This window comes from Mirounga angustirostris, unplaced genomic scaffold (genome assembly GCF_029215605.1).
Source record: "Mirounga angustirostris isolate CCGP_5_RB_7025 unplaced genomic scaffold, mMirAng1.0.hap1 SCAF_10, whole genome shotgun sequence".
NCBI classification, from domain to species: domain Eukaryota; kingdom Metazoa; phylum Chordata; class Mammalia; order Carnivora; family Phocidae; genus Mirounga; species Mirounga angustirostris.
The window spans coordinates 87,185,454-87,208,300 of NW_026991718.1; the positions used below are offsets into that span (position 1 = coordinate 87,185,454).

At 41.5% G+C, this 22,847-nt stretch overlaps 1 protein-coding gene across 4 annotated transcripts in view; it reads left to right on the plus strand.

Moving 5' to 3' along the window:
- SH3RF3 (SH3 domain containing ring finger 3) overlaps nt 1–22,847 on the plus strand; it is a 394,367-nt gene that overhangs the window by 304,281 nt on the left and 67,239 nt on the right. For all 4 annotated transcript variants that reach the window (XR_010405756.1, XM_064572701.1, XM_064572700.1 and 1 more), the window contains one exon: nt 20,520–20,854. Coding sequence is in view for 3 of the 4 variants with exons in the window: in XM_064572701.1 (XP_064428771.1) it covers nt 20,520–20,854 (335 nt within the window). In the remaining variant the exon portion in view is untranslated. The remainder of the gene's footprint in view (nt 1–20,519; nt 20,855–22,847) is intronic.

The following is a 22,847-nucleotide window of genomic DNA, read 5'->3' on the forward strand; positions in this document are numbered from 1 at the left end:
CCTGTGGGGGACTGGGAAAGGCTCCTCAGAGGAGGTTGATCCCAGACTAAGCAGCAAAGTAACACTCAACACTAGTATAGCGTATCTAGTGTGTATTCAGTACGTGTAGCTGGATACAATGAGTATCACTGGAGTACTCAGTGCACGAGAGTGCAAAAAGTAAAAATAAATTATTACCGAAGGATCTAGGGGGTTGAATTCTCTCATGAAAGCAATGGGGAACCACCAAGGGATTTTACACAAGAGGGACAGCACTTTACCAAATTTATCACCAGGCACAGTAGGGAGGATGAGTTGCTGGGGCAGCCTGAACCTGGGAGCCCCTAGAGAGGTACTGCTCTCCCCAGGGGAGAGGTCACAAAGTGCCCAGACCCAATAAGTGGGGCTGCAGAATTGAGACAAATAACAAGATTTAGGAGGAAGAATGGTAATGACTTGGAAATGGGCTAATGCTCGGGGAGAGCAAGGAACCATGTCCAGTTGCCAGGTTTCTGGACCAGTGACTGGGAGAAGGATAATGGCATCCCCAGCCTAGAAGAAACAAGAAGGGACGGGTTTATGGTGGAAGACAATGATATATGGCTTTGCAAAGTGCAATGGGTGCTAGTCATCCTGTGGCCCATGCACTGATTTGGATCCCTGTCCTTCCCTGGGGCTCGCATCCTGTGTGTCAATCCCGCCTCACCATGGTAGAAGGCTGATCCTGCTGGTCCAGCTCACCTTATAGATAAGTGCAAACACATGACCTAGATGCTGGGAACAGACATGCCTGCATGAGGGGCCGTGTGGATCCCTTTTGAGAGAAGGTAGTGGTGAAAACATCCAGCTTTTCAGGGGCAGCAGGGTGGACATCTGGTGTCTGGTGCCAGTCATCAGTGGGTGCAGGGTGGACTTCTGGTCTCCAGTGCCCAGTCATCAGTATGTACAAGGTACATATCTGGTGTCCACTGTCCAGCTTCATTCTGGATAGTGTCCATTCCCTGCAGCAGTGGGATCTGCACCAAAGAGGCTCCATGGGTGGGCTTGGCACTGTCTTGGTTATAGAGTCTCCAAGACTGTGCCATCCCAAAGACTCTGTAAGTGCCTAATGGGCTTTCATAGATGTCTGTTTTGCTTACATTTGCCAAGAATGAGTTCTGTTTTTGCATCTCTGGCCCACAGGGAAGAACTAGTTGTCTTTATACTACAAGAGTTCTGCAATAATATTATCTGGTGCCAGCCATCTTGCCCCCAACAATTACCTCCCAATGAGCCATGCTTGTAACATGGCTTAAGTTCATCTGATGGTGTTTATTGGTAAGCCTCTAGCTAGACATACAGCCACTATATGGCCAAGTGATTGAGTGAACCCACAGCAGGGCTTCCTGACTGGTTTTCCATGACTGGGTCAGAAGTACCCAAGATCCTGACCTCATTGACCCTTGGAACACCCATGCAGGACCTGGGGCAGCTAAAGTCCCAGGTTGGGTCCCTTCTGGCTATAAACATCTCATCCATTCACCCCAGTGTGCCACACACACGTTTCTATGTGCACCATGGTATGGAGAGTTTGGGCAGCCCAGGTCCTCACTGAGAGTGAATATCCCAGCATAGTAGCCCTGGGTTATCTGCACAAAATGCCAATATGATGGCCTTTCTAAGCTATGCCCTGCTAACAACTTTACCAGCTCAAAGAAGAAAATGAGACCTGCCAGTCATTTCTCCCTCTATGGAATAACAAGCAGAAGTGAAAGAAATTGGCATGGCTAGGGGCAGTACAACATTGCATCTCAGTCATTGATCACCATAGTAACCACCATGGTGTGACAAGCATTCTCTTCCATCAGTCTAATTTTACATATGGGAGGAGCAAGGCACAGGATGTTTAAAACAGCTTTCCCAATGCATTCCAACCTCATGCTTGTCCCCACACTCTTGCTGTCACAGTCAAGTTAAAGAATGGCTCCTACCACATCATATCAGTAAATTAAATGCCATTGAGTTCCCATAGCATTTTCCACTTCATTCTGCATTTAGAGAGAAAAAACACACTGTTGACAGTACAAGTAATGGATTGTTCACTGCAGTAATTGCCCATTTCAGCAGACCCCAACCCAGGCAGCTGAGAGGCATTTCATCAGTGTTCTCATCTTGAGCCAAAGTCAGGCAGTTTGACAAAGGCTTAATTGCATTGGCCACAGCATCCAATATGATTTGTTCTGCTTGATTAATGTAACTCCTTTTTCCAAGGGCAGAGCTCTCCCTGTAAAGTGCCAGTGATCACACATCCTCATATCAGTGTTTAGCAGGGGCAAGAGCCTTGTACAGCCATTTATTCATCAGAAAAGAAAAAAAAAAAGCACTGAAAAAGAGGTAGATACTCTGCTAGGCTCTGGAAATGCAGAGAAGATCCACATAAACCCCAGTTCTACACCCAGTTAAAGAGAGCGACAAGAAAACAAATTCTTGCAATAGAGTTTGAAAAGCACTATAGTGGAGGGTAATAAGAAAGCATGGAGGAGAGATATGTAACAGATTGGGAAGGAAAATGAGAGTGGAAAATTTTCAAGAGGTGGTGATCCTGCCTTGATTCTTAAAGTACAAATAGGAACTATCTGAGCAGACAAAGCACAAAGAGAGTTCTAGTAGAGGGACTAGCAAGGACAAAGAATGTGGCAATGAGAAATACCAGTTTCTGTTTTGGGTAACTTTATTTATTTTGATGTGACTGAAAGGCATGGAAGGAGAAGACCAGGGTGTTGGTGACAATTTTTCTGCAGAGGCAAAATTTAATTTTAGGTCTTAAGGCTGGCATGCAGCAGGGGGTGAGGTGAGGGTGGAAGCATGGGGCAAGCTCTGAAGCTGGCAGAGGACTGGTGAACTTGAAAACTCTTAGATGAAGTCAGGGTGGAAGGACAAAGAAAGGAGAGGATGAATGGCACTGGCAAAGCTGAAAGGGAAATAGGGAAAGATCATGGAGGTTCCTTTAGACCGTGTTGTGCAATTTTGACTTATTATCCTAAGGGACACATCAGAGGGTTTTAAATAATAGATACAATTGGATTTTTGTATCTAAAGAATAAAGCCAGGCTTCTGCTTATGACCAACCTAAAGTAATGAGGACAGGATTTATCATCCCACCAGAAGCAATTTACAAGAATAACAGTTTGCAAGATGCCAAACATTAGAAAACCAAGGACAGTGATCCATGAGAATAGGAAATGATGAGGTGAGCCCCAGCTTACTGCCTGGAGGGAGGTTCCAGACTGTGGCACAGGGAGGGGTAACAAAGTGGAGCACAGCGGGCTTCCTGATGTGAGGATGTGGAGTGAGAGTCTGGATGACCGAAGTGGCTGGAATTTGAAGGACAGAACCTAGAGAGGAGAGGACTGCACAGAAAGAAAACCCCAGAGTATGCAGGGTGTCCTCTTGAGTAGTATACTGAGAAGTAATCAGCATATGCATGTGAGGAAACTGTGCAAAGCCAGGGAAACTATGAGGAAAAGGATCAGTGCTGTCAGTGCCCAGCATTCACAAAGAGCTGGAAATAGTACCCATTCCACCAGCCAGATGAAAAAAACTGTTCACAGAACATTGAGTAGTCTATGCAGAAGGGCTTTGCCTCAGTCCCTAGACTAACCACTGTTCTAGTCCCACCCAACTCGTCTTAAAAACAAACTCAAAAAGATCAAACTGTTTCCAATTCATTTAACTGTTACGGAGAACTGAGCTCAAGAGTTGATAGGACTGCAAAAATCAAGAGTTGATAGGACTGCAAAAATATCCAGCTCTCAACAACATAAAAACAACAATGTCTGATATCAATAAAAAATTCCTAGGCACACAAAGGAAAATATGACCCACAATGATGAGATAAACCAGTCAGTCAGAACTGACCCAAATGTTAGAATTAGCAGATAGAGGTAAAAACAGATATTATAATTGTATTTATTATTATGTGCTCATATATTATAATGTGCTCAGAAAATTAAGTAGAAACATGGAAGATATTTTAAAGACCCAAACCAAACTTCTAGAAATAGAAACTACAGTGTGTGAGATCAAGAATACAGTGGATGGAATTAATGGCAGATTAGACATTACTAAAGAAAATATTGGTGAACTTGAAGATACAGCAATAGGGACTATGAAAAATGAAACACAAACATAAAAGAGAACTTTTAAAAATTAGCATCAGTGAGCAATGACAACTTCAAGTTGCCCAGTATATGTGTAATTGGAGTCTCCAAAGTAGAAGAGTGAAAGGTGAGATAGAAAAATTATTTGAGAAATAATAAATTAAATTGTTCTACATTTGATGAAAACTACAAACTCACAGATCAAAGACAGCTGGTGGGCCCCAAGCACAAGAAACACGGGGAAAACTACACCAAGGCAAATTATAATCAAATTGTTCAAAATCTGTGATAAAATCTTAAAAAGCAATAAGGAAAGAAATGATACATAAAGTAGGAAAAATTAAGGATGATCGTATATTTCTTGTCAGGAACACTTAAGTGAGAAAATAGTTGAGTAATGGAAAGAAGTACTGAAAGAAATAAATCTGTCAAGTTAGCATTCTATACCCAGCAAAAGTTTCTTTCAAAATGAAAGCAAAATAATCATTCACACATAATAAAACTAAAAGACTTCATTACCAATAGACCCACATTATGAAAAATGTTAAACAAAATTCTTTAGGAAGAAGGAAAATGATATCAGATGGAAATGTGGGTATATAAAAGGGAGTGAAGGACACAAGAAATGGTAACTGCATATATAAATATATAATTTTTTTTTATTATTTAAATATCTTTAAACTATAACAAACTGTTTAAACAAAAATAAAAGCAATGCAGTTTGGCATTTAAAACACATGTACCCCAATGTTTATAGCGGCAAGGTCCACAATAGCCAAAATATAGAAAGAGTCCAGATGCCCATCGACAGATGAATGGATAAAGAAGATGTGGTGTGTATATATATAAATATATATATAAATATATATATACTCACATATATATGTACATATGTATGTATACACACACATACATATACACACAATGGAATATTACTCAGCCATCAAAAAGAATGAATCTTGCCATTTGCAATGATGTGGATGGAACTAGAAGGTATTATGCTAAGTGAAATAAGTAAGTCAGAGAAAGACAAATACCATATGATTTCACTCATGTGGAATTTAAGAAACAAAACAGATAAACATAGGGGAAGGGAAGGAAAAATAAAATAAGATGAAAATTGAGAGGGAGGCAAGCCAGAAGAGATGCTAATCTAGGAAACAAACTGAGGGTTGCTGGAGGGGAGGTGGGGGGGGAAGTGGTAACTGGGTTAAGGGGTTACTGCATTAAGGAGGGCCCTTGATGGAATGAGCACTAGGTGTTATATGCAACTGATGAATCATTAAATTCTACCCCAGGAACTAATAATACAGTATATGTTAAATAAAGTGAATTTCAATAAAAAATTAAAAAATACATGTAAAAGTAAAATGTATAATGGTAAATGTAGCATTTGGGGTAGATTTGGAGGTTGGGAATGGAGAAATATACTATTACACTATACTATTATATACTATTACACTATTATAAGTATGTTCTTATACTAGGTGTGAAGAGTTATGGAATCACTTGTAGGTAGACTATGATAAAGACATAAGCAAGCACTCAATATCAAAACAGTTACAGCAAATAAGCTGACAGAGGAGGTAAAATGGAATTACAAAAATTTCTAATTAATCCAAAAGAAGGCATAAAAAGAGAGGAAAGGAGACAAAGAATGCATGGGTAAAATAGTAAACATATAGTAAAGTGTAGGTTAAACCTGGTCATAAAAATAAATATAAATGGTCTAAACAACTTTAAATAGAATGCAGAGATTGTCAAGTACTATTTAAAAAAAAAAGACAAAACCTAACCATATGCTGTGAACAGGAAACATTTTAAGACTTTAAATATAAAAACACGAATAAGTAAAAAAGCAAAAAGAGGATCAAGATATACAGTTGATTCTCATTATTCACAGTAGCTATGCTGTATAAAGTTTCCATGGACACTATATTAGTGAATACTAAACTATTGCTCCTAAGTGAAATACATGCATGTGTGAGTGTCTCACAGAGATTATAATCTTAAATACTAAAAATAAGTCATTCTGGTAGATTCTATTTATTTTACAAAAGAGAAACTAAGGTTCAGAAGTGACTGCCCAAGGCCACCCTACTAACAGGTGACAAACAGGATTCACACCTGTCCAGTCAGTCCCAGAGCTGGAGCATCTTGCATTGCACTGCCCTACCCCCTCCCATCTCTGTCCCTCAGCATCTCTGTATGAGCTTCAACAAGAAGGAAGAGCATCATCTTGTTGCACCTCAGCTGGGAAAATGTGTCAGTGACTCCAATTTTGTGTTAGTATGAGTATGTCTGTGAATGACTTTCAAGCAACACAGGTATTGATTTGGGGATTACAAATCAATTGTAGCTAGTAGGTGACCTTGCACATATAGAATCTATGGATAATGAGGATCAAATGTACCATGCTAATGCTACTAAAATGAAATCTGAAATGGTTATATTAATATCAGAGTAGAATTTAGAACAAAGAATATTATTACTATATAAATGGCAATTTCATAATAATAAAGGGGTCAGTTCATCAAGAGGACTAAATATTTATGCCCAAATAACCAAACTTCAAAATATATAAGCAATTACTGGTAGAGCTGCAAGGAGAAATAAATAGACTAATCCACAATTATAGTCAGAGATTTCAATAATTCTCCCAATAATTGACAGAACAAATAGACAGACTATTGGTAAGAACACAGAACATTTTAGCAAGCTATAACTGATTTGACCTAATTGACATTTATGGAGCGCTACACCAACAGCAAAATACACATCCTTTTCAAGTGAACAAAGAACATTTACCAACATAAACCACATTTGGGGCCATAATATTTAAATCTCAATAAATGTAAAGGGATTCAAGTCTCACAAATTACATTCCCTGACTAAAATACAGATGAATTAGAAATTAATAATACAGAGATATCCCCAAATATTTGAAACTAAATGGCACACACACTTAAAAGAAACCCTTGGATGAAAAAAGAAATCAAAAGTGATTTTAGAAAGCATTTTGAACTGAATGAAAATGAAAATACAGCATATCAAAATTTGTGGGATGCCACTTAAGCAGTACTTACGGGGAAATTTATAGCACTAAACACCGATGTTAGGGAAGAAAAGATCTCAAATCTAGTCAGCTCAGTTTTACTTTAAAAAACTAGAATAAAAAGAGCAAAGGAACCATAAAAGAAGCTGAAAAAAGTCAGTGCAGAAATAAATGAAATAGAAAACAGAAAAACAATAGAGAAAATCAATGAAACCAAAATTTAGTTCATTGAAAAGATCAGTAATAAAATTGGTAAGCATCTAGCCAGAGAGATAAAGAATACGGAGAGAATACACAAATTATCAATACCAGGAATAATAGATTTTACAGAATAATAAGGGATTATTAATTTACTTCAGATTTTACAGAATAATAAAGTACTATAGAAAATGCCAATAAACTCAGTAAGTTAGACAAAACATAAATTTATTTAAAAACAGAAATTAATAAACTTAAGAAACAATAAATAACCTGAATAGGCCTATGTCTATTAAAATTGAAATTGAACTAGTTAAAAGCTTTCCACAAAGAAATCTCCAGGCCTGAGTGGCTTTGTTGTTAAATTATACCTAATGGTTAAGGGAAAAAATACAACAATTCCATTGAAACTCTTCCAGAAAATTTAAAAGAAGGGAGAATATTTCCTAACTCTTTCTATAAGGCTAACTTTATCCTCATACCTAAACCAGACAAAGGCACTGAAAGAAAATAAAACTACAGACAAGTATCACTCATAAACATAGATGTAAAAACTCTAAACAAAATTTTAGCACTCAATTACAGCAATAAATAAAAATGATAATAACATCATGACCAAGTAGAGTTTCCCCTAGGAATTCAAGGTTTGACTTATATTTATTTATTTGTTTATTTTAAAGATTTTATTTATTTATTTGACAGAGAGAGAGATAGCGAGAGCAGGAACACAAACAGAGGGCGCCCAAGGTTTGACTTACATTTAACAGTCAATATAATTTACTGTATTAACAAACTGAAGAATAAAAATAATATCAATTCAAAAGATGTGGAAAAAAAAATTTTTTACAAAATCCAACACACATTCCTGATTAAAAACTGTCAGAAAATGAGAAAATAGAAGTGAGCTGCTCAGCCTGACAAAAGGCATCCATGAAACCACAGCTAACCTCAGACTTTTTTTTTTTTTTTTAACCTCAGACTTAATAGTGAGAGACTGAAAGCTTTCCCCTGAGATCAGGATTAAACAGGGATATCCACTCTTGCCACTTATATTCTATATTGTACTGTAAGTTCTAGCCAGAGCAGTTAGTCAAGAAAAAAATATAAAAAGCGTGCAGATTGGAAAGGAGGGAGTAAAATTATGTCTATTTGCAGGTAACATGATCTTGAATATAGAAAACCCTGGGGAATCCACACTCACACAAAGAGCTTTCTTTACAGCTAATAAATGAGTTCAGCAAGGTTGAGGATCCAAGATTAATATACAAAAATCAACTGTATTTTTACATATTAGCAGTGAATAATTGAAAATTGATGTTTTAAAAAATGATGGCAATTTTAATAACATAAAAAATATAAATTATTTAGGGATATATCTGATAAAAGAAGAGGAAGACTTGTCCAGGGCGCCTGGGTGGCTCAGCCGTTAAGCATCTGCCTTCGGCTCAGGTCATGATCCCAGGGTCCTGGGATCGAGTCCCACATCTGGCTCCCTGCTCAGCAGGAAGCCTGCTTCTCCCTCTCCCATTCTCCCTGCTTGTGTTCCCTCTCTTGCTGTCTCTCTCTCTGTTAACAAATAAATAAAATCTTAAAAAAAAAAAAGACCTGTCCACTGAAAATTATCAAATATTACTAAGAGAAATTGAATAAGACTGAAGTAGAGCAATATATTTTATTCATGTGAGAAGACTTAATATTTCCAAAAAATTTGACCTATAGATTCAATGGAATACCAATCACAATCCCACTCAAAGTTTTTGGAGAGATTAGTAATCTGTTTCTCAAATTCATATAGGCATGCAAAGAACCTAGAATACCCAAAACAGCCTTGAAAAAAAACCAACAAATTGGAAGGCTAACACTGATTTCAAGCCATTTAGGCTACAGTAATCAAGTCCGTGTGATATTGGTGATAAGCAGTGGATACTCTTTCTGAAAACAGAAACATGCCCATTAAATTTGCTGACAGGTGGAGTCATAGTTGATCTTATTCAGATAATGTTCGATGGAATGAAAGTGATAAACCATATTTCAGTAGACTGAGAAGTGAGTCAAAGACTCCTGGGTAGTATGGGATAGTAAGTTCATGTGGAAATCCCCCATTCTCTCTGTTTTAAACACAAAGAGGTTTCTTTGTTTTTAAATTTTTAAAAAGTCAACTGTATAGATCTAAACAAAATGGAACACACAATAGCAAGTGGGGTTGAAGCATTGGCTTACTGGAATGAAAAGCAGGCATTGTTGGCCGACTTTCAACTCCTGCAAGAGAAAATGGACAGGAAGTCTCTGGTGAGTATCAAAGGACCAGAGCCAAGTGCAATGGTTTGAACAGCTGCAGTCTCTTCCATTCTCGGGGAATGGTTAATACTGAGCTGCTCTCTAGGGTATGGGAGAGGATAGAGAATGCCACCTTGGCATGGAGCTGAGTTTGGCTCTGGCCTGAGGACCAGAGCCCAAACCATCCAGTTACACCTGGTTCTGAGAGGAGGTCCCAGAGGACCATGCAGAAACAATGACTAAGGATACAATAGCAATGAGACAGTCATGCTCAAAAGGAGCTTGCACACGGAAATCTCAAAGCACAAGGGAAACACTAATGCATAAAAGATAGCCAATAAACTGAAGAAATGGGAGAAAAATCTGAAAAAGTCTTTGCTATCAGTATATTTAAGATCCTGTAAGGGTGCCTGGCTGGCTCAGTCAGTAGAGCATCTGACTCTTAATCCTGGGGTCGTGAGTTCAAGCCCCACATTGGGCATGGGGCCTAGTTAAAAAATAAAAATAAATGAAAATAAAAAATCCTCTAAAAGGGAAAAGAAAGAATAACATCTACTCTCCCCCTCCCCCCAAAAAGAAAGAAAAAACAGGGTGTTATAAAGGAGAAAAATTGGATGGATAGCTATGAATCAGAAACTGATGGATATGAAAAAGAACCAACTTGAAGTTTTGGAGAGGGAAAAATATATTTATTTAAATACAAAATCTCTATAGGTAACATGAACTCTAGCCTGGACACAGTTGAAGATGGAAATAAAATATATTTATTTAAATACAAAATCTCTATAGGTAACATGAACTCTAGCCTGGACACAGTTGAAGATGGCTATTAAAAAATATTCTTTGGGGGGGTGGAGCAAGATGGCAGAGGAGTAGGAGACCTGGATTTCATCTCCTCTCAGGAATTCAGCTGGATAGGGATCAAACCATTCTGAACACCTACAAACTCAACAGGAAATCGAAGAAAAGAATAGCAACAACTCTCTGAACAGAAAAGCGACCACTTTCTGGAAGGTAGGACGTGCGGAGAAGTGAATCTGAGGCGATATTCGGGAGGATAGACGGCAGGGGAGGGGCCTCCGTAGGCCGCTTCTGGCAAGTGATAGAGCCAGGGAGCACAAAATCAGAACTTTTAAAAGTCTGCTCCACTGAGGGACGTCACTCCGGTGGCTAAGCGGGGGATGGAACCCTCACGGGACAGTGTGGTCTCAGGACCCTCAGGGTCACAGAAAGATCGGGGGTGCCTGAGTGCAGCAGAGCTCCCAGGTAATGGAGCAGGGAAGCTGGCTGCAGAGAAGGAGCTGATGAGTGGGCTCTCAGCTCGGGGTTGCCATAAACTGTGATCCGCGGCACAGTCGGGCCACTGCTCCTCCAGTGGGGACCCAACAAGCGGCAGATCCAAGGAGACTCACCTTCCTCCCCCGGGAGGAGTGGCGCGGGAGCGCACCGCAGGGATCTGCTGGGTTTGGAGACTCCACCCGGGGTCGGGTGCCAGAGAGAGAAACGCGCGGTCACAGGCCGGGTGAGCACAGAGTGCGGCCGGAGACCGGGGAGCCGGGAGTGACTGACGACTTTTCTCTGGGGGCTCACTGAGGAGCGGGGCCCCGAGTTCTCGGCTCCTCCAGGGCAGAGATTGGGAGGCTGCCATTTTCACTCTCCACCTCCAAAGCTGTACGGAAAGCTCATAGGGAACAAAAGCTCCAGAGAGCAACCCGAGCAGATTACTTAGCCCGGACTGGGCAAGGGCGGGGCAATTCCACCTCTGGCAAAGGCTTTTGGAAAACACGGCAACAGGCCCCTCCCCCAGAAGATCAGCGAGAACAGCCAGCCAAGACCAAGTTTACCGATCAATGAGAACGGCAGAATTCCAGCACTAGGGGAATACTGCACATAGAATTCATAGCTTTTTTACCATGATTCTTTAGTCTTTCAAAGTTAATTTTTTTTAACTGTCTTTTTTTCTTCTTTTTTTTTGAATTTTTCTTTTTCCCTTTTTCAACCAACATCTTATAAATCCCTTTTTTAAAAAAAAATTTTTATTTTTCATTTTTAAACTCATATTCTATCCCTTCATAGTAGTTACCCGTATTTTTGGCATATATATATAAGTTGTTCTCTCTTTAAAATTTTGAATAGGTTCTTCTAACAGATCAAAATATACCCTAAATCTCTAGTATATGTTTTTTTTCTACTCCCTTGCCTGATCACATTCTCTCCCTTTTTTTTCTTTTTTCCTTTTTTAAATCCTCTTCTTTCTTTTTTCAAACAACTTATCAATTCCTTTTATAAAATTTTTTATAATTTCCATCTTTACAGTCATATTCCATCCCTTCATCATATCAACCCTTATTTTTGTACATATATAAATTTTTCTTTCTTTAAAATTTTGGGAGGCACTTTCTTCTAACAGACCAAAATACACCCAAAATCTAGTGTGTGGCTCTGATCTATATACCAGCCTGATCATATTTGATCACATTCTGGTTTTTTGTTGTTGTTGTTTTGTTTTGTTCTGTTTTTGTTTGTTTTTATCTTCATCTTTTTCTTTTTCTTCTTTTTCTTTTTTCTCTTTCCCTTTCTTTTCCCACTGCTTCAGGTCTTTTCTGATTTGTTTAGAGTATATTTTCTGGGGACATTGTTACTCTGCTAGCATTTTGTTCTCTCATTAATCTATTCTCCTCTGCACAAAATGACAAGATGGAAAAAATCACCTCAACAAAAAGAACAAGAGGTAGTACCGACTGCCAGGGACCTACTCAATACGGACATTAGTACGATGTCGGACCTAGAGTTCAGAATCATCACTTTAAAGATACTAGCTGGGCTTGAAAAAAGCATGGAAGTTATTAGAGAAACCCTTTCTGGAGAAGTAAAAGAACTTAAATCTAACCAAGTTGAAATCAAAAGGCTATTAATGAGGTGCAATCAAATATGGGGGCACTAACTGCTAGGATAAATGAGGCAGAAGAGAGAATCAGTGATATAGAAGACCAAATGATGGAAAATAAAGAAGCTGACAAAAAGATAAACAACTACTGGATCACGAGGGCAGAATTCGAGAGATAAGCGATACCATAAGATGAACAACATTAGAATAATAGGGATCCCAGAAGAAGAAGAAAGAGAGAGAGGGGCAGAAGGTATATTGGAGCAAATTATAGTGGAGAACTTCCCTAATTTGGGGAAGGAAACAGGCATCAAAATCCAGGAGGCACAGAGAACCCCTCTCAAAATCAATAAAAATATGTCAACACCCCGACATCTAGTACTAAAACTTACAAGTCTCAGCGACAAAGAGAAAATCCTGAAAGCAGCTCGGGAGAAGAAATATGTAACCTACAAGGGTAGAAACATTAGATTGGCAACAGACCTATCCACAGAGACCTGGCAGGCCAGAAAGGACTGGCAGGATATATTCAGAGCACTAAATGAGAAAAATATGCAGCCAAGAATACTCTATCCAGCTAGGCTGTCATTGAAAATTGAAGGAGAGATAAAAAGCTTCCAGGACAAACAAAAACTAAAGGAACTTGCAAACACAAAACCAGCCCTACAAAAAATCTTGAAAGGGGTCTTCTAAGCAAAGAGAGAGCCTAAAAGCAACGTAGACCAGAAAGGAACACAGACAATATACAGTAACAGTCACCTTACAGGCAATACAATGGCACTAAATTCCTATCTTTCAATAGTTATCCTGAATGTAAATGGGCTAAATGCCCCAATCAAAAGACACAGGCTATCAGATTGGATTAAAAAGCAAGACCCATCGATATGCTGTCTGCAAGAGACTCATTTTAGAACCAAAGACACCCCCAGATTGAAAGTGAGGGGGTGGAAAACCATTTACCATGCTAATGGACACCAAAAGAAAGCTGGGGTGGCCATCCTTATATCAGACAAATTAGATTTTAAACCAAAGATTCTAATAAGAGATGACGAAGGACACTATATTCTACTTAAAGGGTCTATCCAACAAGAAGATCTAACAATTGTAAATATCTATGCCCCTAACATGGGAGCAGCCAATTATATAAGGCAATTCATAACAAAAGCAAAGAAACACATTGACAACAATACAATAATAGTGGGGGACTTTAACACGCCCCTCACTGAAATGGACAGATCGTCTAAGCAAAAGATCAACAAGGAAATAAAGGCTTTAAATGACACACTGGACCAAATGGACTTCACAGACATATTTGGAACATTCCATCCCAAAGCAACAGAATACAAATTCTTCTCTAGTGCCCATGGAACATTCTCCAGAATCGATCACATCCTAGGTCATGAATCAGGTCTCAATTGGTACCAAAAGATTGGGATAATTCCCTGCCTATTTTCAGACCACAATGCTTTGAAACTAGAACTCAATCACAAGAGGAAAGTCGGAAAGAACTCAAATACATGGAGGCTAAAGAGCATCCTACTAAAGAATGAATGGGTCAACCAGGAAATTAAAGAAGAATTAAAAAAATACACCAAAACCAATGAAAATGAAAGCACAACTATTCAAAATCTTTGGGATGCAGCAAAGGCAGTCCTAAGAGGAAAGTATATAGCAATACAAGCCTTTCTCAAGAAACAAGAAAGGTCTCAAATACACAACCGACCCCTACACCTAAAGGAGCTAGAGAAAGAACAGCAAATAAGGCCTAAACCCAGCAGGAGAAGAGAAATAATAAAGATCAGAGCAGAAATCAATGAAATAGAAACCAAAAGAACAGTAGAACAGATCAACGAAACTAGGAGCTGGTTCTTTGAAAGAATGAACAAGATTGATAAACCCCTGGCCAGATTTATCAAAAAGAAAAGAGAAATGACCCAAATCAACAAAATCATGAATGAAAGAGGAGAGATCACAACCAACACCAAAGAAATACAAAGAATTATAAGAACATATTATGAGCAACCCTATGCCAGCAAATTAGATAACCTGGAAGAAATGGATGCATTCCTAGGGATGTATCAACTACCAAAACTGAAACAGGAAGAAATAGAAAACCTGAGCAGACCTATAACCACTAAAGAAATTGAAGCAGTCATCAAAAATCTCCCAACAAACAAAAGATGGCTTCCCAGGGGAATTCTACCAAACATTTAAAGAAGAATTAATACCTATTCTTCTGAAACTATTCCAAAAAATAGAAATGGAAGGAAAACTTCTGAACTCATTTTATGAGGCCAACATTACCTTGATTCCAAAACCAGACAAAGACCCCATCAAAAAGGAGAATTACAGACCAATATCCCTGATGAACATGGATGCAAAAATTCTCACCAAAATACTAGCCAATAGGATCCAACAGTACATTAAAAGGATTATTCACCACCACCAAGTGGGATTTATCCCTGGGCTACAAGGTTGGTTCAACATCCGCAAATCAATCAACGTGATACAATACATTAACAAAAGAAAGAACAAGAACCATATGATCCTCTCAATAGATGCAGAGAAAGCATTTGACAAAGTACAGCATCCTTTCTTGATCAAAACTCTTCAGAGTACATGCATAGAGGGTACATACCTCCATATCATAAAAGCCATCTATGAAAAACCTACAGCAAATATCATTCTCAATGGGGAAAAACAGAGCTTTCCCCCTAAGGTCAGGAACGCGGCAGGGATGTCCACTATCACCACTGCTATTCAACATAGTATTGGAAGTCCTAGCCACAGCAATCAGACAAAAAAAAGAAATAAAAGGCATCCAAATCAGCAAAGAAGAAGTCAAACTCTCACTGTTTGCAGATGATATGATACTTTATGTGGAAAACCCCAAATACTCCACCTCAAAACTGCTAGAACTCAGACAGGAATTCAGTAAAGTGGCCGGATATAAAATCAATGCACAGAAGTCAGTGGCATTCCTATACACTAACAACAAGATGGAAGAAAGAGAAATTAAGGAGTCGGTCCCATTTACAATTGCACCCCAAACCATAAGATACCTAGGGATAAATCTAACCAAAGAGGCAAAGGATCTGTACTCAGAAAACTATAAAATACTCATGAAAGAAATGGAGGAAGACACAAAGAAATGGAAAAATGTTCCATGTTCATGGATTGGAAGAACAAATATTGTGAAGATGTCAATGCTACCTAGAGCAATCTACACATTCAATGCAATCCCCATCAAAATACCATCCACTTTTTTCAAAGAAATGGAACAAATAATCCTAAAATTTGTATGGAACCAGAAAAGACCCCGCATAGCCAGAGGAATGTTGAAAAAGTAAAGCAAAGCTGGTGGCATCACAATTCCGGACTTCCAGCTCTATTACAAAGCTATCATCATCAAGACAGTATGGTACTGGCACAAAAACAGGCACATAGATCAATGGAACAGAATAGAGAGCCCAGAAATGGACCCTCAACTCTATGGTCAACTAATCTTCGACAAAGCAGGAAAGAATGTCCAATGGGAAAAAGACAGTCTCTTCAGGAAATGGAGTTGGGAAAATTGGATAGCCACATGCAGAAGAATGAAACTGGAGCATTTCTTCACACCACACACAAAAATAGATTCCAAATGGTTGAAAGACCTCAATGTGAGACAGGAGTCCATCAAAATACTAAAGGAGAACACAGGCAGCAACCTCTTCGACCTCAGCCGAAGCAACTTCTTCCTAGAAACATCGCCAAAGGCAAGGGAAGCAAGGGCAAAAATGAACTATTGGGACTTCATCAAGAGAAAAAGCTTTTGCAAAGCAAAGGAAACAGTCAACAAAACCAAAAGACAACCGACAGAATGGGAGAAGATATTTGCAAATGACATATCAGATAAAGGACTAGTATCCAAAATCTATAAAGAACTCATCAAACTCAACACCCAAAGAACAAAGAATCCAATCAAGAAATGGGCAGAAGACATGAACAGACATTTTTCCAAAGACATCCAAGTGGCCAACAGACACATGAAAAAGTGATCAATATCACTCGGCATCAGGGAAATCCAAATCAAAACCTCAATGAGATACCACCTCACCCCAGTCAGAATGGCTAAAATTAACAAGTCAGGAAACGACAGATGTTGGCGGGGATGCGTAGAAAGGGGTACCCTCCTACACTGTTCGTGGCAATGCAAGCTGGTGCAGCCATTCTGGAAAACAGTATGGAGGTTCCTCTAAAAGTTGAAAATAGAGCTACCATACGATCCAGCAATTGCACTACTGGGTATTTACCCCAAAGATACAATAGTAGGGATCTGAAACGGTACATGCACCCCGATGTTTATAGCGCAATGTCCACAATAGCCAAACTGTGGAAAGAGCCAAGATGTCCATCAACAGATGAATGGTTAAAGAAGATGTGGTAGGGTGCCTGGGTGGCTCAGTCAGTTAAGCGACTGCCTTCGGCTCAGGTCATGATCCTGGAGTCCCAGGATCGAGTCCCGCATCGGGCTCCCTGCTCGGCGGGGAGCCTGCTTCTCCCTCTGACCCTCCCCCGTCTCATGTGCTCTCTATCTCATTCTCTCTCTCAAATAAATAAATAAAATCTTAAAAAAAAAAAAAGAAGAAGAAGATGTGGTGTATATATATATACAATGGAGTATTATGCAGCCATCAAACGGAATGAGATCTTGCCATTTGCAATGACGTGGATGGAACTGGAGGGTATTATGTTGAGTGAAATAAGTCAAACAGAGAAAGACATGTATCATATGAGCTCACTGATATGAGGAATTCTTAATCGCAGGAAACAAACTGAGGGTTGCTGGAGTGGGGGGTGGGGTGGGAGGGATGGGGTGACTGGGTGATAGACACTGGGGAGGGTATATGATCTGGTAAGCGCTGTGAATTGTGTAAGACTGTTGAATCTCAGATCTGTACCTCTGAAACAAATAATGCAATATATGTTAAGAAAAAAAAAAGAAGAAGAAGAAGGTAGCAGGAGGGGAAGAATGAAGGGAGGGAAATCAGAGGGGTAGATGAACCATGAGAGATGATGGACTCTGAAAAACAAAGTGAGGGTTCTAGAGGGGAGGGGGTTGGGAGGATGGGTTAGCCTGGTGGTGGGTATTGAGGAGGGCACATTCTGCATGGAGCACTGGGTGTTATGCACAATGAATCATGGAACACTACATCTAAAACTAATGATGTAATGTATGGGGATTAACATAAGAATTAAAAAAAAGAGTAAAGAATAGAATAAAATGTTAAAAATGTTTAAAAAAAATAAAATAAAATATAAAGCACATGTGGGATGACACAGCAGTGAACTGAGTGACATCCAATGGGATTTGGGTACTCCAGAGTTGCTGGAGCATGCCAAAGGTTTATAGAGGAGAGGCAAAGGGTAACAGAGACTATGGAGTAAGAGCATTTTCTCAGACTGCCTGCCTCTGTTAGGCAGGTTGCTTTGGCATTGCTAACCAGTAGGATGACTAAAGCGATAGCAGTCTAGGTCAGTCCGAGGTTGGGTGGCACAGGGTGAGTGAACCTGAGGATAAATCCTACCGAGGATCAGTGGAATCCCACATTCTTCTACCAGCTAGTGTAATGAGTCATGCTCCTCTTTCTCATAGAGGATTTTTATCTTCTCCAGTGGTTCAATTCTGTAAAATCTGAAGAGATATTTTAATTGAGGTTCTCTTTCCTCAAAGACTTGTTCATTCATTCAAGAAATTTATCAAGCACCTGGTGCATGCTGCACACCAGTCCAGCTGTTTGGAATATATTCATGAACTACACAGCAAGTGTCGCTCCCTCGTGGAGCTCAGCTTGTAGTGGGCGGAGTCAACACACAATGAAGAGGCATATCATAGAGACTGTTAAGAGCAGATAGTGCCCTGGGAGGAAAGGGAAATGGAAGCAGGGCAAGAGGGGCTGGGATTGCAGAGCAGCAGCCTGCACTGTTCGGTGGGTTGGCAACAACAGGGCTCTCTGGGAGGGCAGTGTCTGTGGTGATGGAAGCAGGTGAGGGGACGTGTGACTCTGGAGAAGAGCATTCTGTGCCACAGTCTCTGAGGTGAGAGAGAGCCTGTGTTGGGGGAACAGCCAGGAGGCTGGAGTGGCTGAGGGAAGGAACAAGGGAGGATGTCAAAGAGATTGCCTGGCAGGCAGGCTTAGAACTTTCTGGAACACCCTCTCCTCTTTTGCATTGGGTTTGGCAGGGTGATGTGGCAGGCATGTGGAAGCCAGCCAGAAGTGGAGGGGAGTGGTGTGGGACTCGGCGGAAGAATCTGTAGCAGCCCCTGCAGGCTCTCGAGCCCAAGTGATTGCTCTTGCCTGGCCCAGCCATGACTTCTCGTTCCAGGGCTGGGGGGCTGGGGTGAAGGAGAGTTCAGACAGCTGGGGAGAGGCAGACAGATGGTCCCAGGAGCACTGTCCAAGTCATGGGTTACCTCGGGCTGACTGAGTGAGCCCAGTGGCTTCATCGATCTGCATAGTTGCCTAACCTGGTCTTTTGAAATGTGGGGCCACATTGAGTGAGGATTCAAACCCACCCCAAACCCTGAATACTTTTAAAACCATAAATCAGTCTTTATTTATTTCACCTCCTAGAAACAGAGGCAGCAGCGACAGTCCCTGCATCCCGGAGATCCCGGGATCACATAACTAGCTTTCACGGCTCTTCCCATGCAATGCCGTCAGAGGGAAGAGGCCTGCCTTGCATGTGACGGGGCTCTGGTTGGTCGCGCCGAGTTACTTCACACGCCAGGGAAATGCTGTGAGGATTTATGAGTAGATTATCTATTCAAGGCATATTTGGGGGCTGAGAATACTGTTTTGCTTTATCACGTGTATTTTTTCATATTGCAAAGCCACGAATGCCATGAATTCTGGTGGTAGAAAGTAAGGACAGTGTGAGGTGTAATTTTTCTCTGGGTGACAGTGCAAAAATGCTGTAATCTGAGTTGGCCAATGTTGCATGGGACAAATGGTATGAAGTAATGTAGGCTGCCACAACCCGTGTCTCCCTTTGGGTCACCAGCCCAGGCCACAAATCACCATTCCTCCCGTGTGCCTCACTCTGTCCCCCTGTATGTTTCTTCTCTGATTGGTAAGGAGACAGTTCTTCAAAATCACTAACACAAGCTGCAGCAAGATTCATTTTAATTCAGTGCTGTGTTTAGAAGGGACTTTATGTTTTCAAATGGTGGATTTTTACAAATGTCGGGCCTTCAGACCCTTACCATCCTTAGGAGGCATTTTTGCTGGCAGTAGGGGCAGATTCATCATTGTGAGGTTCCTGTTCTATAAATCCAGAAACTGTTGTTTCAGGGTGTAGGCAAGGCGACAGCCACCGGCAAATCACGGTGAGAGGGGTGATGGCTTGCCCCAAGGCTGCAGCTGCCTTCCTCCTGTGACTGTCACCAGCTAAAGCTGCCGCACGTGCTCGGCCCGAGCTCAGCCGGCTCAAATACCAAGTGTGAACAGAGTTCCGGGTTACAGCTCTGGGGTCGAGACTAACCAGGGCCAGGCTGTTGGCAGTGATCACCTTACAGGGAGTGGTGTCTAATAGTTCTGGGGCATCTTGGGGCTTCTTCAGGATTGTCACAGGCCTTACTTTTATGAACGTTTTCACAAGGGCGTTGCAAGAGAACTTGTGAGTGTATTAGTTCATCTTAGCAGAAGAAACCAGTTAGAAGGCTTCATGGGAAGCTGGGAACATGCCCACGCTCGTGGCAACCTTGGAAAAGATGTTTTCACTCCCCCTGAGGGTGGGCTGTTTTGTGCCGTGGCAGGGCTTTGGGGATATGGGATGTGTTTTCCTGGTTGCCTGGCCTTGGTCTCTCTCCCTGTGGAGCGTGGCCGGGTGTGGAGAGAACGCAGAGAGGCTGTGAGCCCGAGGAACGAGTCCGTGGCGATTGTATTGCCGTGGCAAACTAACCTTGAAACCCTACTCTCTCTTCAACCTCATGCTCCAGCTGCCCACTCCTCAGCCCAGGCCCAGGACCGACCAACGGCCACCGTGTCGCCCCTGCGCACCCAGAACTCCCCATCCCGCCTGCCCGCCGCCAGCCTCAGGCCCCACTCAGTGGTGTCCCCGCAGCACGTGCACCAGCCTCCCGTGCAGACGGTCATCGGGGCCCCGTGCCCCCGACCAGCCATCCCGCTCACATCCGCAGCGTCCGCCGTCACACCTCCCAATGTCAGTGCCGCCAACCTCAACGGGGAGGCCGGAGGGGGGCCTGCCAGTGGCCTGTCATCGTCCAGCCCCACCAACACCGGATGCAAACCAGATGACAAGAAAAATGAAAAGGTAAGTGGCCCATCCTGGGCGAGTCCTGGCTGTGGCCCAGCTGGTTATTTAATTCTTTGGCACCAGACATCAATGACATTTTGTAAAACTAAGGCTTGAATTAGGGCACCAAGTTCTTGCCCTCAGATGCTTCGGGCCTATGACAGAGATGGAGGCCAAACCAGCAAAGCAGCTGTCCTTGGAGTGGAATTCAGGCAGTCTTCAGGTTCTGGTAGGGCTGACCCGAGCCCAGCTATAGCTTTTATGCAAATCAGAAAAAAAAGTATCGCTTCCTCAGAATGCTCTAATTCTGTCTGTTGGAAAATCACTGTAATATACTCATTTTGTTGGAACAAGATACTTATTGCCAGGTACCAGGATGTAATAATAATAAATATATAAATCTGTTTATGTACAGTGTGAATAGCTTCCCTTCCCTTCAATGTGTCATCCTTGTACAATCTACAACCTGTTCAACCACATGGGACAGGCCTGTTTTCTGAGGAGAAACAAGAGGGGGATGCTGGTCTGATGGTTGGTATAGACAGCATTTTCAGCTAGTCTTTTAACTTGTGAAGGAAATTGGGCTTATTTCACAAAAGAAATCAGTCCAGTGAGCTTGGCTCTGTTACTACCCAGCTACACACTGGATTAGCCAGGATTAGAGTCCAGATTTCTAAATCAGTGCTGCCCAATAAAACTATAATTCAAGCTACCTAATTTAAAATCTTCTAGTAGCCACATTTTTAACAAGTTAAAATAATTTTTAAAATAAAATTAAAAGGTGAAATTCATTTTAATCGTATAATCTATTAAACCCAGTATCTAAAAATATTATCATTTCAACATGTAATCTGTATAAGAAAAATGTTGATGAGGTGTTTTGCCATTTTTCACATTCAGTCTTTAAAATCCAGGGAGACATCTGCAGGGCTCACGGACCACTGCACTGCCCATTGCTATCCTGGACAGTGCGGACACACATCTCCAGCTGGGAGCTACTCTCTTCATTGCCTTGCTGTATGAACAACGTATTCTCATTCCCTCTTGGCTCTACCACATGATGTGGATCTTTGAAAACCTTTCTATATAAAACCAGTCTTCCTTTTTTTTTTTAAGATTTTATTTATTTATTTGATAGAGAGTGCATACAAGCAGGGGGAGCGGCAGAGGGAGAGGGAGAAGCAGGCTCCCTGCAGGGAGCCCAATGTGGGGCTCGATCCCAGGACCCTGGGATCACAACCTGAGCCGAAGACAGATGCTTAACTGACTGAGCCACCCAGGCGCCCTAAAAACAGTCTTCTGATGAGAGTGTGCGAGGCAGAGTTGGGCTGAGGCCTGCCACACAGGATGGTGTATTCAGGGCCAGGACAACCTCTCCTGTCCCTTGAGGAACAGTACCAAAACCAGCGTTGGCTGCCCAGTCCACTTGCCCAGTGCCCTGGAGGCATGCCCACCAGCTCACATCCTGTGCTCAGCAGGAGCCCAGAGGCCTCTCAGAGCTATGCACACCAGATTCCTCAGAGACCTCGGATCAGTGGTGCTCAGGCCTCGTCACCACCTGTCTCACCTGGTCCGGAGGAATATTATGCCCAAGCTTGGGAGTGTAGAAGAGGCCTCAGTCATAGCCACTGTTACTGTGCTCTCAGCCAGCACAGCTCAAGTCCCCTTGAGACCAGCAGGGTCCCAGGCATGAAGTGAAATGGTTGCTCTGTGGTTTGTGTCCATGTCTGTTTGCAGATCCCTTAGGTCTTGGTCTGCTCCCTTCCACCTTGCAGCCTGGTTAGGAGGAGTAGCTGGGTCTCATCGGGAGGCAGAAGTGGAGGTGCAAACCCACCCTCTCACTTGGCCATGCTTCCTGGAAGACTAGATCCTACAGGCCTTAAACAGGGGATGGACTTGGAAAGGGGAGGGCAATCATAGTTTTGTAAACATTTCTGGTTTTTTACCAAAAAATTCCCTCTGTCTAGTTTGCAAAAGAGATAGGGCTAGTGTCAGGAGGGCTCATGACAAT